The sequence below is a fragment of the Choloepus didactylus genome, chromosome 7, assembly GCF_015220235.1.
Source record: "Choloepus didactylus isolate mChoDid1 chromosome 7, mChoDid1.pri, whole genome shotgun sequence".
Lineage (NCBI taxonomy): Eukaryota > Metazoa > Chordata > Mammalia > Pilosa > Megalonychidae > Choloepus > Choloepus didactylus.
The window spans coordinates 97437914-97453970 of NC_051313.1; the positions used below are offsets into that span (position 1 = coordinate 97437914).

Below are 16057 nucleotides of genomic sequence, written 5' to 3' on the forward strand. Positions count from 1 at the left end.
AAATGTCTGAGGACTTATACATCCACACTACTCCACAAAAAAATAAAATAAATTTGCAACGTAACAAGCATTTTCTAGCATTTTCAGTGCATAAGGCACTGAATTCCCCTATGTCCCAGACAGAGAACTACAAAGTAAGTCCTTGATGACAAATCAAAGGGAAACAGACGGATGCACATGTAGGTCTGAGTCTGACAGACGTCATTAAGGGAAGTGAGCCATAAGGTACTGAAGGAGTACGGAGACATGGGTGGCTATTTCTGACTGTAGACGTGACAGGACTTCACAGAAGAGGCAGCATCTGGATTGGAGAAGAGCCTTCTGAGAAGAGTGGACAGCACCAACAAAGGCACAAAGGTCTGGAAAATGGGAGACCACTGAGTTAAATAAACGTTAGCAATTTAGAAAATAAGTGAATTTTGTACTTTAAATTTTTATAATACCCTATGTACTTATGTTTCTCTTCTCTCATATTTCTCACAAACACCGAGAGAACAAATTCTTGGAAAATTGTTCTCCATATATGTTTTAGTTTCCTAGGCTGCTCAAGCAAACACTGTGCAACTGGTTGGCTTAAATAACGGTAATTTAACAGCTTATGGTTTTGAGGCTAAAAGAAAGTCCAGATCAAGGTGGCAATGCTTTATCCCTAAAGACTGTGGCATTCTGGGGCTGACTGCCTGTGATCCTTGGTCCTTAGTTTGTCACATGGCAAGGTACTTGCCGGCATCTCCTGGTCTCTCCCTTCTCTCCTGGGTTCCATTGATTTCAGTTCTTGCTGCTTCAGATGTGGCTTTCTCTCTCTCATGTCTGAATTCATTCTGCTTATAAAGGACTCCCATAATAGGATTAAGATCCATCCTGATTGGGCTGGGCCATACACACCTTAACTGAAGTAGCCTCATCAAAAGGTCCCATTTACAATGGGTTCACAACCACAGGAATGGATTAAATTAAGAACATGATTTTTCAGGGACATACAGCTTCAAACCACCATAACGCACTTCTTTTTTATTAAAGAATACTTTGAAAAAGAAATCACTCCTGCCAGGGATTTTTTTCCTGAGCAGATGGTCCCTGTGTTTTTGGCAGAAGACATAGGGTTAAACTAAGAGACATAACAACTATCTACTAGTTGTTGTTGGGAAAGGAAGGTGTCTGCAAAAACCAAGCAGACTCTCACTGCCTGCCTTCCTTCTCCTTGTAGCAGACACTGCAGATTGCCCATCCCATATCCACTCCCAACTACCCCATCTCTCCACCCCACATCCACTGCAACCCCCTTATGCCTCCACCTCACATCCATTCCAACGCCCCATCCATCCACCCCACATCCATTCCCAAACCCCTTATTCCTATTCTTGCCTACCTGCCTCCACTATAGAGATACCAAATAAATAAATAAATAAACGAATACATAAACAAATAAAATAAAATAACATAAAATAAAATAACATAAAATAAAAACAAGAAAAAGCAAACCACCACCACAACAAAGCCAGACCCAAGCACTCGGCATTCTCAGCCTCTTTTGTTACTAGGGCTGGCCCCGTGACTCCATGTCTTTTCTTTCTGCTTAGGATGCCGCCATGTGAGGAGATGCATGCAGTCAGAAAGAAGTTAAGTCACACCAGTGCATTGCCAATCTGATGTGCTAACCCTAAAACCACCTTCCTTCAGCTTTCCTGATATGTGAGACAGTTAAACGTCTCTTTCATTTCAGGCATACTGAGTTTTTTGTTATTTGCATTCAAAAGTATTCCAAATATAAGCTTCTCTTTCTCCATGGCTGAACCCTCTTATGAGGGAAACTATGAGCGAACAGAAACCAAGAAGTTAGCTGATACTTCTTTGGACCAAATTACTCTGGACCTAAACCTGAAAACTGACATAAAACATCCTAGAATATATAAATTTAAAAAGACTGTATAAACTAGACATCACAAGTAATAATCCTCCACTATATTTACCTTACAAAAACATTTTTACACAGAATTTCTTTTTTAAATAATAAGTTACTAAAGGAAGTGGAGGTGTGGGGGTAAGGTTGAAGAGCAACAGTCTCATTAGTTTTACTCCTTGCTTCTTCATAAATTCAAGTATGTAGTTACTGAATGGGGTATACAGTTACTGTATGTAGAGATGGAGCCTACATAATACTTTGCCCTCTCCTCCTTTACCATTTTAGAATGAAGATATCAAAAGTCAAGTTATGTGAATAACTGTGACATCTATTAGGTAAAATGCAAATGTGTATTAACTTAATCTTATTTTTATTAATTTAGCATCCATTTGTAGCATTATTTGGAAAATGCATAGTTTGAGAAAGTACATTAGAACCTCTTTATAACACTGACCTTTACAGTCAGGACTAATAACTGCCTTATAAGCTAAACACTGATATCAGGCTTTGGGAACAGGGACAAATAATATAATACCTGAACAGCTAGGAGCAGAATGATAGTGGGTGTACTGCTACGATAAAACCACTACTTGTTATGTTCAGTAAGATTACCCTTATTTGCCAAAATGGATGTGCTTTTATTTTAAGAATGTGTGAAAATACAAGTATAAGTTACTTCCTGAAGGTAAGAAATCTAGCATCAAAGAATGGGGCGCTAATAATCTTCTCTCAAAGATTATGCTTGAATGAGTGTGTTAATATTTGCTGACCTGATTCTTAAAATTATATTTCAGCTCAGAGCTCTGTTGCTTAATGATGCAAAAATAACCCCTGGGTCATGGTTGTCTCTCTGTTCCACTTCACATGATAGATACAACTCATGGCTCATAAGGTAGCATTTTCCCATGTTTGACCTTGAGGCAGGGATGTCCAGTGGTTAAAAGCACTGGCTCTCGAGCCAGACTGTTAAATACTAACTCTGCCACTTCCTGTGTGACCTTGACAAGTCATCTAACCTCTGTACCAGTGTCCTCATCTGTAAAATAAGGCTATTTATGTAAAAAGTGAGGCTCTAGTTGTTGTGAAGATTAATCACAAAAAGTGTTTAGAATAGCTCAAGACACTTCACTTATAAATGTTAGTTGTCTTTATTACAATTATCATTATTCAGGATTCCTCCCCTAAATCCTAGGTCTCATAAAAACTTATTCCTTGCCCCAACTCAACTACTTACCAGTTCGTATACTGTGATTATTCCCTTTTCCAGTCCTCTCCAATCTAATAAATGGCTCCAACATGTCCTCAGTGGATAAAATTTAAAACCTGATACAATGTATCAAATGTATACATTACATCAGCAGGTCTGTCACCTTTACTCCCAAGATATTTCTCACAACCTCACTGCTACCACCCCAGTCTTAGCCACCATGAGCTATTTTCTGGTCTCTTTCAATAAACAGCCTCTTCTCCTAGACGACTTGTGTTCTCTCCTCCCCCTACAATCTAATCTCTACCCAGCAGATTCAGTGAACTTTCCAAAGCATAAATCACACATCTTAAGTGTTTATGACCCACCAGTAGCTTCCCATTTCAAATGAGGAAAAAACCACACACCTTACTAGGATCTCCCAGCTCCTATATAAATCCTGCCAACCTCCTCAACTTTATCTCCAACCATGCTCCCTGTCATATCAAGTGCTCCAGTCACAATGGCCTTTCTTCTGCCTTCAAACTTGCCAAGTTCATCCCCATGCCTTTGTAGGTACCTCTGCCATATTCACATGGGTTGCCTCCTCTATGTCAGTGTAAAAGTCACCTCCTCAGAGAGGCCTTCCTGGACTTAAATAGAAACTTTTGCTCCTATCACTCTCTACTACATTTCCCTGTTTTGTTTTCTTTATAGTTTTTATCACTATCTGAAATTCTTACTTGTTTATCAATTTACTGGCTGCTTCCCTTGCTTAGAATGGAAGCTCCATAAGGATAGAGATTGTATCTGCCTAGCTAGATAGGACAATGCCTGAAACACAGGCAGCACTCAAAAAATACGTGGAATGACTGGGGTAAGAAGGAGGGAGGGTCTGTCAGAATCCAGCAGAGATCCATCCCCAGTCCCCATTCTTGGATCATGCTGCCACAGAAGCCTGACACTACCAGTATCCAGTAAGAGAAGCCAGATATTCTGCAGAAGAATAGACAGTTATAGCCTATGATGCAAACATACTCCTCAAAAAGTCATTTCAGTCTGACACTGACCCACAGATATTCTTAATCTTCAATCCCCAAACTAAGTTTCCTGAAATACAGTCTCTTGTGTACTCAAATCAACCCAAAATGAAGTTGCAAACAATCACCTCTGAATTGCTTGAGCTCATCTTAACAGATTTTAACAAAGAGACAAAAAGTCCCAGCAAAGTGCTCATTTCAGCTCACTTCTAAATGCTGGGAAAATAAAATTGACATAGCAAACAACAACAACAACAACAAACAGCAATCAAGATATGTTTGTGTGTATGTGTGTGCATGTTCATTTTAACCAAAGAAAATCTGCTGATCTTTTTCCCTTAACTGGTTCTGGGAATCAACAACTGGCCACAGGAGGAGAAGCATTTGAAACAGCTTCTCCTCATTCTCAACTCCTTGATTATAATGATTAAGACTAGACTTGCGGTTCTACTAAACCTCCATAGGCTCCTCACTGCACATGCGCACAACTGTGACACAACTCTCCTAAGGTTAGCACTGTGGTATCGTCATAAAATTAGCATCAGAGATCAGAACTCTAAAGGACCTTGGACATCACTCACACCAACCCTTCATCAGTCAAATAAGGAAACTGAGGTTCAGGAGATTATGTCATTTACCCAAGGTCACACTACTAGAGTTGGAAAGAGCAAGGACAAGATCCCATGACTGACTTCCAGGTCAGTGCTATTTCAATCCATCTTGATGCCACCCATATATGAAAGCACTACAGAGAGCCCAGCTCTTCTTGGCATAATTGTGAAGCTCTCACTTATAGGTCTGGCCCAAATCCATTTCTAAATCCACTCTGCACAAGGAGCAAACAACTTCCCCAAGAATGCTGTTCAAGTATGTATTAAATGCCTCCTCTTTGCCAGCCACCCTGTTAGGCAGTAGGAACACAAAGAAGTAAAGATGTGTAGCTTTAAGGAACTCACTTTGGTGGGGGCAGAGATAATCATAAAGAGGGGAGGGTAATGGCAGAGACCACAGAGGAGGGAAGAAATGTTTCCTGGAGGAATGTCATTTCCTGAGCTGTGTCCTATGGGATGAGAAGGAGCCAGACAAAAAAGAGAAAGTACCTCACAGTAAACGGAATAGAAAAAAAAATAACTTAGAAGTATGAAATGGCATGCCACAACTAAAGGCAACTTACTGCTGCAAAGTTCAAGTTGGAGAGAGATGGAAGATGAGGTGTAAGGGGTAAGCAGAGGACAAAATTGTTACCAGACTGTATTCTGCAGGTGTTAGGAAGCCACTGCAGCAGGGAAATCACTCATCACTTCTGTATCTTAGAAAGATCACTCTGACCAGGTACTGAGAAAGGATTTGAAGAAGACAAGAATGAAGGAGTTTAGACTTTACCATAAAATAGTCAACAACAATGATCAACTTTTGGAGGGAATTTTCTATAATCCAGACACTGTTCTCAGCATTTTATATATATTAACTCATTTAATACTCATACAACCTCACGAGATAGGGAGTATTATCATCTTCATTTTACAAATGAGCAAATTGAGGCACAGAAAGGCTAAGTTATTTGTCTAAGGTATCATCACTATGGGGACAATCTCCTAACCACTATGCATACTCTCTTCAAGCAAGAGACAAGGGTGTGAACCAAGATTTCAGTAGAAGGGACAGAAGGAGGGGCTGTTGCATCCAGACATCAAACCAAGTTAATGCCCAAGCTTCATGTCCCCCAAATCCTACAAACTGTCCTGCCCTCCCACTCTAGAAACAAAGCAAGTCACACTAGAGTGAGGGTCTATGCTCCATAACACAATATCGTGTCACTGACAAAAGCTCTGTCTGTAATGCCCTCCCTACCCTTCCCAGACTGACTGAATCTAACTTCAGTAAAAACCAGAGTCCTGTCTTCCGAACTGCCTCAACTCCAGCTAGTCTTCTCCAAGGGCCCACAGCAACTCTTGCTTTGCAGACCCATTTGCCACTTAGCTACATTAGGAATCCCATAACTATAAGTCTCTCCCATAGACTAAAGATTGTAGGCTACTTGAAGGCAAGAATTAGGTGCTATTCTTCTAAAAACCTAGTATACAGACCTGGAATGATTTCTGATTAACTAACCAAAGCCTACCGGGGCTTTTCCAAGGTGACAGAGAAGAATTAGAGTCAAAGATAAAGGGAGAGCCAATGATGGAGCCAGTCTGGAGGCCTATTCGTCCAGCTCCCATAAAGAGCACAGGATCAGAGTCAGGACTCAGGGATGTGCAGCCCATATCTTCTCTCTCCTTTGATATGTCATGTCACCTCTCTAGACTTTAGTTTCCTTGGCTACAAAATAAGTGGATTTCTGCAATTTCTAGGGCTCCATCCAATACCAAAAATTTATAACATTTATATACCCGCACCTAGCTAATATGCTTCTTGAAATTTATTCTAAAAGAAACATTTGCATGGGTATACAAAATAATATGTACAAGAATGTTCAATCCAGCATGGTTCATCATTGCAAAGAATTAGAAACAATTTAAGTGTCCAGCAACAGGAGGCTGGTTAAATGAAGAAATCAGATACATTCAATGCAAAGTAATACTATGGCACCAGCATGAACATTAAAATAGATCATTATATATTGATGTGGAAGATGTCCAAGATATAGTGTTAAGTAAAAAAAGCAGTGGCAAAACAACATACATAGTAAGAGCCCTTTTTTTAGTTTTAATAATAATAAACACATGGTAGGGCACAAAGAGAAAAAATCTATAAGAATACATTCTAAAATGGTTAATGGTTAATGGCTGGTACTCCTCAGAGAAAACACAAGGAAAATGTCACTTTTTTTAATTCTCTGAATTCTTTTAAGCACCCAACGTATATTACTTCTGCAATCAGGGCCAAGGTCATGCCTGCTCAACTAATAGCATGAGCCCCAGAGATATTTATTCAGCATCTTCAGAAAAATGGTGCTGGTTTTCCGAATCAAGTTAAACATATCCTGAAAGGTTTTAAAGCTACTTTCTGACCTTCACAATGCTCAGATGACACAAGCTCCTAGTTCCTACCACAAACCAGCTGACAGCCCCTCCTGTTTCCCTTTTCCAAAGTAATGGGTGTGGACTGTGGAAAGAAAGGTGACCACAATGATCAAGGTGGACAGAGTCCTCTCCATGTGGCCAAACAATCAGGAATCAGTCTGGAACATGCTGTAATTGGGTATAACATCTCCTTCCACCCAACACATGACAAATCCATTCCTTGGCGTTACTGTAAACAAAAATAGCAAATTTCTCCCAACTGAGTTAAATGTTCTGGAATCAAGACTTTACAGCCTAGATAAGAAAACTCTTCAGAGGAATGAGGAAAAAAAAAATAAACTATTCCATCTTACTTCTAAAGAGTCCAAGGTATTTTACACCACACACACACACACACACACACACACACACACCATTAGATCTTCTAAAATACCACATGCAATAGTAAATTAGCATTCCTTGTCTACCAAATAACACCTAAGAGAAAGTTAATGGACATCCAGACATTTTTTCTATGCATTTACCAAGGTCTAGCTCATGATCTCATCACTCTTCATAACTATGTTATGAGGTAAAGGACAAGCACTTCCAGCCCTCCGTCCTGGGTAGAGTTCTAAAATAGGCTAATTTTCCAAGACTCCTGTGAGCAGAATGAGAAGCCTGTAGCACTCACTGCATCTTCACCCAAAAGAGCACAATTTCTCTGTTCTGTGGCACAGCAGGATTGTGGTTGGGATTTTTTTCATCATTGCTAGAAAAGGTTCACACTGCTATTTCTGATTCTCTTGTGTAAATATTGGCTACACATTGCCCCTAAAATTTCAAGTCTGTAGTAAAGGATCCTTTCTAAGGAGATCCCAAGTACCTACCTTTCATAGTACAGAGTCGTTGCAAATTCTGGCAGAGAGGACAATGCACTGAAAAAGTGTGAGACACTCCTGGGCAGAGGGAAGGGGGCTGGGAAAGCAAGCTCATTTTGCTATGTTATCATGCTGAAAGCATGACACAATCTTCGTAAACTCTAGAGAAGTTTAAGTGAATGGTATTACTTTTTCTCCAAGTCGTCAGCTATTATTAAAAAGACCTGCCAGCAACAAGTTTACTTCCAAGTTACTCTACAAAAATAAACAAAAATTCTCCAAGTATTTGTCTTTTAAAGCATCAGCAGAGGATGATGAAAATAAAGTTCATGGCACAATGCGCACAGTACACATTCATATTACTCAGGAAAACAGAGCCCACAGGGTAGCCAATGCTACTGTGGGTGCATTTTTATAAACCTGACAACTACATTCATCTAAACAAAACCAAAAATAAACAAGTGCTTGTCTACCCATAACACATCTGGGTGTCCCCTAAGCAAATGCCTATATACAAAGTTTGCCGTATTTTGTGGGCAACTGACAAGATGAACACAGGAACACCCCACAAGCAAGGAAAATATATCCACAAAAAGGAGGTAGGTGCTGTACTCTATCAGGCACAAGTATTGTGTGAGTGACTCAGGTAGGTCAGTATGACATGGAAGGCGGTAGAGCAGAAAGAGCTCTTGACTAAGAAGGTAGGAAACTCCCAACATTAGAATCTTTGACAAAGCCATCTCCTTCTCTTCATCCTCGCAGAGACTGTATTGTTTTCTCTGGCCTAAACTACTGCAAGGGGCTCCTGAAAGGTCTCCCTAACTCGACTCTGGCCCCAGAACAATCTTTCTAAAACAAAGTTCTAGCTGTACTGTATCTCTGCTTCCACACTTTCACTGGGTCTCTTCTGCCTACAGGAAGGAGTTTATCTCCTTAGCACAACTGACAAGTTTTGCTTTATGATCTGCCCCAGGTTTTCCTCCAGCCACTCCCTCCCGCTCAGAGGCCCCACACTCCAGTCATCTGAAAATGATTGGTTTCAGCAAAAGGGGGATGCTTTTTCCCTCTTCCAGTCTAGTTTGAATGTCACCACCTCTGAATCCTTCCTTCAGCTCCCCAGAGAGCACGAGACTTCTTCCTCAAAGCTCCCATGGCAGTCTGCAGAGGCTCCCTCCTAAGAGTTCACCACACTCCCAGGCTGACTTTTGCTTCCTGCTGAGCTTCCAGTGTGGGCAGGAGAGGATAGTGGAAAGGGCACACGTGGAGTTTGGATGCAAATGCCCTCCCTGGTGCTGACCTTAACCGAGTTTCTTAAACAACCATAAGCCTCAGTTTCTGCCTTAGCAAAACTGAAATTATAATGTCTACATTGGATTGTTATTCAGATTAAGAGAAATAATTTATATAGAGCACTTAGTATAATGTCTGGGGCCTAGTAAAATCTAGACATAGGTGGCTCTTATTATTATTATTATTAATAATAATAATAATAATAAATAGCAGATATTCACTAAATGTTTCTTTACCAAAGAGACTCTAACCCTGGGAAAATCCTAACTTCTCTAGGTCTTGATTTTTTCACCTGTAAAATATGTGCATGGGGTGAAGGGGAATACAAGGAGAGGGAGGGAGGGTTGGAATAACAATCAGAAAACAATTAAGTGCTAAACTATGTAACAATAACAGGAGAGGTGAGAAATTAGAACTGTTTCCCTAATTTGAAAAATATGTGGATCAGAAATAGAAAGTAAAATTACCTTCTTGGACCTCTTCCCCCTGCAGTATTGACTTAAATTATTTTAATTATAATATTATTTAATTATGTCCAAACAAAAAATTAGGTATGTCTTCCTTATGCTTTAGGTCTAAAAATACATAAAGCAAAACAATTTAAAAATCTGATAGAAAAACCAATAAAGTTTTTAAAAATTCAACATTAATTTAACACAACAGATGATATTTTGCACACACTGCACTGTAAATACAGTACTACTTACAGTGCAAGTTCCTTAAAATTCCACATGCCTATACCACCATGGGCTCTGTGGCCCCTTCAGCTACCCATAACTTTAATAAAACACCATGAAACCATTGTTCATACAATTTCCAGCCATCACTAGACCCACAGGCATCATTTCTGAAATAAGTCCATATCTGTTCTTTCCCCATTTAACTAAAGAGAATTAAAGGAGCACTCAATCAAAGATGGGCACTAAAATCTTATGGCACAACTCATTTACAAGGTCATCCAGATGCCAGAGAATCTATAACTATTTTTTACAATTAATAAAAAGAACACAAAATATTGCACTCTGGTTTTGCAAAATAACTTACAAGCATCCAGAAAAATGTCCTCAAACTCTAGCCTGAGAAACACTGCTCTATAATAAAAGTATTTTCCCACAGTATTCAGAAAGATCTTAGACATCTCAGATCTAACTGCATGCTGACACTGTGCTTTACACTCATTATCTCTTTAATTCCCAGAATAACCCTATGACATAGGGACTACTTTAACACCTAAGAAACCCCAGGTGATGGAGTGGAGATTTGAACTATCTGATTCCAGTGCTCCAGCTCTCTGCCTTTTCAAAACAAGCCCCCTTTACTTGGAAAGGGAAGAACCTAGCCAGCAGACAGCAATGGACAATGTGAAGCCAAGGTAAAACAACCAGACGAGAATGAGTCACTGAGAAAGGAAAGACGGCATTTGGAGGAAGAAATAAGAGATTTAGTGATGAGATGAATGGAGAGAAAAAGGAAGGACAGTGAAATCCAAGAACATCTGAGAGACGGGAAGAATGGCTGTCCAGCTCCCCAAAAAGGAACCATTGGAACAAGAAGTCAGTTTGGGAGACGAGACCTAAACTGAAACAAGGGAGGTTTAAGGCAAAGGGGACTGATTTCAATTATTCCCTGTGGGGATGGATGTCCTCTTAACAGGTCACAGTTGGAGATGTGTAGAACTTGAAGTCATATTCATAGAAATGATGTAAAAAAAAAAAATTATTTCAAAGATAAGGTAATTGAAGGTGTCCAGCACAGAAAAGGTGGCGAACAAAGACTAGTGAGACAAGGCCACTAGACTTTAAAAGACTTTAGCATTACTAGTTTCAGTAGACTGGTGTATAGTAGCAGTCAGAAGGTAGGAAGGGGAATTACCATGGTCAAGAAACAGGGACAGACTACACATGACCAGCACATGACTCATTCGTGAGAAAAGCATTTGAGTGTCCACCATGTATCAGACACTGTTCTTGGCTCAACTGTGAACAAAACCATCCCTGACCTTGTAGAGATTTTGTTCTGGTAGAGAATGCAAAGACAAATAAGCAAGTATACAATCTGGAGTTAGAGAGGGAAAAGTGCTTTAAAGGCTAAGAAAAACATAAAGCTGGATAGGGAGAATGGTAGGAGGGCAGGTATTTGAGATACTGTCATCTGACAACCAATAAAAGATCAATTGAATTCTAGTTAAGAGGAGGTAACAAGAAGAAAATCAATTTTTTATCAATGAAGGCTTGAGAGCTTCAAATATTTACTGCCTAACACAAAGTAGGCACTGCATTGGCCCTAGAGAGATAGCGGAAAATATCTTCAAATTTGAAGATACTTGAGAACCAGTGCATGTTGAGGTGAAAACTAAAGATGTCAGAGACACTGAGAAAAGTAAAGAAGCCAAGGATCCCGTCCAGGAAGACAAAACAACTTCAAAATGTACATGACGGTTACTTTTGAAGTCTCTTCCAACTTGAATATTTGCTTATTTTATTAGAAACAGATAGATTCCTGAGCAGTGATATGCTTAAGGGAAGAAAAAGAAGCAGAGGAGGATTTTTGCAGTACTCTGCAATATTCATTCAACAGATAAATGTAACTGTTCATTAAGAAGAACCTACTGGATGCCAGGCTCTCTGATCTTAAGGGTGAACAAAAACATCCATGTGCCTCAAGGAGATTAAAGTCAAACTGTCTGTGTTAAAACAGATCCCAAAGGGATCAAACTGAGAAGTGTGTGGGGTGGGGGGGAGCAGGTTGTGAATAGGGGGATAGGAAAGGGATGGCAAGACTATCATGCAAATTGGGCCAGGCTAAAGATCAGGGTTCTGAAGGTTTCTCTGCAGAACAGGAGTGTAGAGATGTTATCACAAGGTTGAACCACAGCAGAGAAATAGTAGTCCAGGTTCAGTTATCTGCTAGAAGAATAAAGTAAATAAGGATCAAGACCACAGCTGATGAGAATTTTTGGTAACTGGGGGTGCTCTCTTTAACCCATACTCACCACATCTGTATGAAAGTCATTTGTCTCCTTACCAAGCTGTGAGCAGCCTGTAATCTCTATACTCCCAATAACTCCACATAATGGAAGCTCAATAAATTATTGACTGAGGCCAAGTTTTAATGACATAAGTGAAACAGGAAAGGCTAAATAACTGAAGGTTTAATGGGTGTGAAAAGTGGAACAACCCAATTCTTGCTAGTATGCAAAGCTGTTGGATACACTTGAATGCGGATTTCTGGTAACTTTGCCTCTACCCAGCTGGATAGCCCAGAGAAAGTCACTTCAATTCTGAGTCTCCATTCCTTCATTTGTCAAATGAGGGAATTGGGGCAAATCAGAAATTTCAGACCTTTCAGTGGGGAGGAGATGCTTTTCATTATCCTGAGGCCTGGAGAAAGTGTGTGGCTTTGCGGGGGTAGAGGGTACACACACTACCACCACCCCCCTTTGTTTGTGATTCAAAACAAATTACAGCAAGGAGAACATACAGATGGCATGGCTGCCACAACAGCATCTTTTGAAGTTCTTCAGCAAAAGAGACCTGTTGATGATGTGGCAGGTAAGGAGATAGGGTTTGAGGGAAGGGGGCAGGGGCAGCAGTGAACAGTGCTAATGAGTAATACAGATCTCAAAGGTGAAACAGCCCAAGGAATGACACAGAGTCCAGTCACAGAGAATGAAACAAACATTTATGCTTTCAAGGTAGTAGTTGTTTGTGTCTGACGATACACATCCAGGCACTCAAATGCACAATAAGTCAGGGAGAAATAGACTGTACACACCTAAAAGCTATAAAACTATTTTAAAAGCTGTTAGAACAATAATTACTCATAGGCAGACCACCTCTAGCCTTTGAAAAACTTGTTCATTTACTGTAGTTAGAGTGCTGTCAGACCATATTTTGAGCTTCTGAGAAGTTTCCATGTAGTATCAGTAGACCTGATTCTTCCAAAACCCACAATTTCCCATGCCAAGTTGAATTCCTCAGCACTACAGGAAAACCCACAAACTGCAGAAGGGAGTGAAAAGCCAACTCAGTCAAAGGAAATTTTCCAGTTCTATATAAGAAAACAAACAAACAAAACCACTACAAAAAGCACTGAAACATTTCCAGTTGAACAGCTTTTCACTCAATCTTTAATAACTTCATTCTGAGGCTCTTGAAAGCATTAAGGTATATATTCTATATTTCTGAAGATTATACAACTAAAAGCAGTGCATTTGCTTAAGACTTTTAAGTCAAATTTCACAACGCAAAAGAACAGACAAAACCATGTGTTCAAAAATGCCTGCAAAACAATAAATGCCTGAGGGAACTGAATGGCATTTCTGCTTCTAAACTAAATAAAGCCTGAGGGGCTTTGCAAAGATCCTAGTGAGGATAATCTCAGTGATTACACACTGAAAACCGTCCAATCAACTCCACACCAAGCAAGGGAGTTAATCCAAGGAGAAGAATCACAAATCTGATTTTTTCAACACTCTGTCAGCACTGGAGAACACATCAGGTCATTACAACATGCCAGAACATTTCACTAGTGAGTATTTCTGTGACAATGACTTGACTTTGTCTTAACTATGGGACAAGCAAGATATCTGAGTTTCCACACACAGGGCCTCCAGGCCCTCTCCCGGACTCCCAGCAGTCTACCTACTTCCTGCACACCTTTGCATTACTGTACACTGGCTTCCTGCACAACCCTGGATTTGGGATATCTTCCTCCTTAAGGGTTACTCAAGCAAAATTCCCGAGACAAGGTCGAAGGTTAAAAGTTCGTAGTCCCCCGTCCCTCTTTTAAAGCACAATCAGCATGTGTCGCTTGACAAGTTCGGCCGCAGTGGCGTGATTAATTTATGTAAACAACTCTGAAGACGTAACGCATCACTGCATGGACAGAAGTCAGCAGGCTGAAAGTAGCTGCTGCGGGACAGGCAGCTGCAAGCCTCGCCCGCCGAGCAGAGCTCCTGCTGACGTCCACCGCGACTCTTTCCACGCAACAGGTCCACGCAAGCAAGGCCCGAGTGGTGGGCATCTAGGCACCTGCCCACAGTTCCCCAGGCCTACTGTTCCCCTGTTCCCTCCTCCCACCCCACCCCCCATTCCGCGGCCGCTCTCAGGTAAGACATGCGGGTCAATCTACAGGTCTTTCGACGCGGCCCACTCGCGATAAAACCCGGAGAGCATTCCTCGGAAGATGCTGAGATAGTGCGGATCTCCTGCGCGCCGCCCTGGCGACCTGCCTTGGCAAAGGGGAGTTGCGCCCCAGCCAGTGGTCGGGGAACGCGGGGCTACAGGAACGGCCCCGGTAGCGGATGCTGCGCTGGGTCCCTCCAGCTGGGGAAAGCCTGAGCCACCTGGTTTCTCACCTGCTAGGTGTTAGTTCGAAGTTCTTAGACGTGTATCTAAACTACTTATCAGCCCAGAACATTTCTCCAATCGCACAAGCTCTAGCGTCTACTTGGAAAAACATCAAGTCGCTCGAAAAGGAACTTCTACTGTGAACGGGTGTGGGGGAGGCAAAAGGGTAAAGAAGCAGGTGAATGCAGGAGAGGGGTGGTTCCTGTGAGTCCGGCGGGCCAGCCGAGGTTCGGAGGTGAGAGAGGGAGCGAGAAGGGAGGAGAGGGGGCAAGCGGGGGAAGGAAAGGGGCAAGGGCTGGGCTGGCCCCGCCGCGCTCCCCGGAAGGAGGCACGCAGGTAAGGCCGGACACTCACCTCGGGCAACTCGCGGAGCTGGTTGGCGTCTAGCAGCAGCTCCTCCAGGCTGCGGGCGTAGCGGTAGATCTCCTCAGGGACGTAGACCAGCGAGCAGTGGCGCTTGTCGATGGTCTCCACATGACGGTTGCACCGCCACAGGGGGATGCAGTGGAACATCGCCGCCCCCGCCGGAGCCGGGGTCCCGAGCCGCGGAGACCCGGACTCCGACCCCCTCCGCCGCTGCCCGGTCCGCGCTCGTTGGCTCCCTGGGTTCGCTCGCTCCTGGCGCGGGGTTGCGCTGCCGAAATACTCCCAGGAACCTCGGGCGGGAGCCCCAGCCGCGTCCCAGCGCCCCCGCCCGCCAGTCGGTCTGTCCCCTCCCACCCTCCAAGTCGCTGCCGCGGCCACCGCGCGGAGCTTCCTACTCGCCGCCGTCGTGTGCACTGAGCATGCGCGGCAGTGGGTGGGCGCCGCCGAGGGCGTTTCCCGGTGCGGGGGATGCTCCGCTCCGGGTTTTCCGAGCAACCTGGCTCCGGAGAGGGTCGGGGAAACTCGCGGGACTGGCTCTTGCTATTCCCCCCACTCCAACTGGGGCCGGGAGATCTTAGAGCCCTCTGGGGAAGTCAAACACTGGAGGGGCGAGAGGGTGAAGGCGCCAAATGATGCGGGGGAGGGACGGCATGAGACAGCAGAACAACTTTAATTTTTGTTTTTACTTAATTCGCTCCCCTTCCCCAAAACAACTTTCCCTTCCGGGGTCAGACAGGCCCGCCCCGATGCGTACCTTGAGCGCCTTGGACGCCCAAAGCTACGGGGTTCGGTAGGGGGTTTGAGGTGTCTGCACCTCCTTCGCTGCTGCTTTCCGGGCCACTTGTGCATTCTCTCCCCACAGAGCTTCTGCTGACGTCCAATCCCAGAAGTGTAAGCGGGGGGACCTCAGCCCCCCACCGCCTGCAGGCTTGTAACCCAGGAACACAGCCTCAGTAATCACTTTATATACATAGTAATAAGGAACCCCCCTCCCTCAAACTACCGAAAGCATCCGAATCTAAGAGTCTGCGAGATTCT

The 16057-nt window shown here is 42.8% G+C and overlaps 1 protein-coding gene across 2 annotated transcripts in view; it reads right to left on the reverse strand.

Moving 5' to 3' along the window:
• The window catches only part of LRRC1 (leucine rich repeat containing 1), a 138055-nt gene extending 122642 nt beyond the window's left edge, over positions 1–15413 (reverse strand). For both annotated transcript variants that reach the window (XM_037843813.1, XM_037843812.1), the window contains exon 1: positions 15008–15413. In XM_037843813.1, the coding sequence (XP_037699741.1) occupies positions 15008–15166 (159 nt within the window). In that variant the 5' untranslated portion in view covers positions 15167–15413. The remainder of the gene's footprint in view (positions 1–15007) is intronic.
• Positions 15414–16057: the final 644 nt, after the last annotated feature.